The sequence below is a fragment of the Lottia gigantea genome (assembly GCF_000327385.1).
Source record: "Lottia gigantea unplaced genomic scaffold LOTGIsca_60, whole genome shotgun sequence".
Lineage (NCBI taxonomy): Eukaryota > Metazoa > Mollusca > Gastropoda > Lottiidae > Lottia > Lottia gigantea.
Window position 1 is genome coordinate 817,498 of NW_008710050.1, and position 925 is coordinate 818,422.

Consider the following 925-nt stretch of genomic DNA (forward strand, 5'->3'; position numbering starts at 1 on the left):
CCCAATACACATACAAAATTTAGAAAACCTCTTGACAATCACTTTAATGGATAGATATATTAATTGTGAAATAAAATGAATGTTTTTTTTTCTTTGTTAGATTATAATTTTAGTCATAGAATAGATCATTTATCATTCGGTGAACCGATAGCTGGAGTTATCTACCCTTTAGATGGGGAACAACTTGTTACTAAAAATAGTAAGTTTCTACTTTCAATTTTCCTTTAAAGTCAGTTATACAATCTGATACAACCTATAGCATGAAATAAGATTTGAAAGATGAAAAGTTACAGAAATTGACCCAATAACAAGCAAAGAAATTTCGTAGAGCACTCTAAATCATCTGCTTTTTTCCTAAAAATGATTTGTGATACTGGCCACGTATTCTCGAAACGATCTTAGCACTAGGATGTCCTAGGTTATTATCTTCTAACATTGATTCTAGGACATCCTAGGTTCTTATCTTCTAACATTGATTCTAGGACATCTTAGGGCTAAGATTGTTGCGAGAATACTTGGCCTGGACATTACATTTCTAAATTATGTTATCACAGAAAATTTAAATCAAGGAAGAAATTTGAGTGAATGTGTTTTTATTTAACAATACTGTAAATATTATATTTCAGATTATCATACGTTTCAATATTTTATGAAAGTTGTACCGACGTCAGTAAGAACATACGCAGCTAATGTTGATACTTACCAGTTTGCTGTCACCGAGAGGGTAGGTTTAGAATCAAGAGAGGGAAGGTTAAGAAAGTAGATTTAGAATCAAGAGAGGGAAGGTTAAGAAAGAAGGTTTAGAATCAGGAGAGGGTAGGTTTAGAATCAAGAGAGGGTAGGTTTAGAATCAAGTGAGAGTAGGTTTAGAATCAGGAGAGGGTGGGTTTAGAATCAAGAGAGGGTAGGTTTAGAATCAGGAGAG

The 925-nt window shown here is 33.1% G+C and overlaps 1 protein-coding gene across 1 annotated transcript in view; it reads left to right on the forward strand.

Moving 5' to 3' along the window:
• LOTGIDRAFT_220215 (hypothetical protein) overlaps window positions 1-925 on the forward strand; it is a 10,958-nt gene that overhangs the window by 7,631 nt on the left and 2,402 nt on the right. The window contains exon 8 of the mRNA XM_009064111.1: window positions 101-199. Coding sequence (XP_009062359.1) covers window positions 101-199 — 99 coding nt within the window. The remainder of the gene's footprint in view (window positions 1-100; window positions 200-925) is intronic.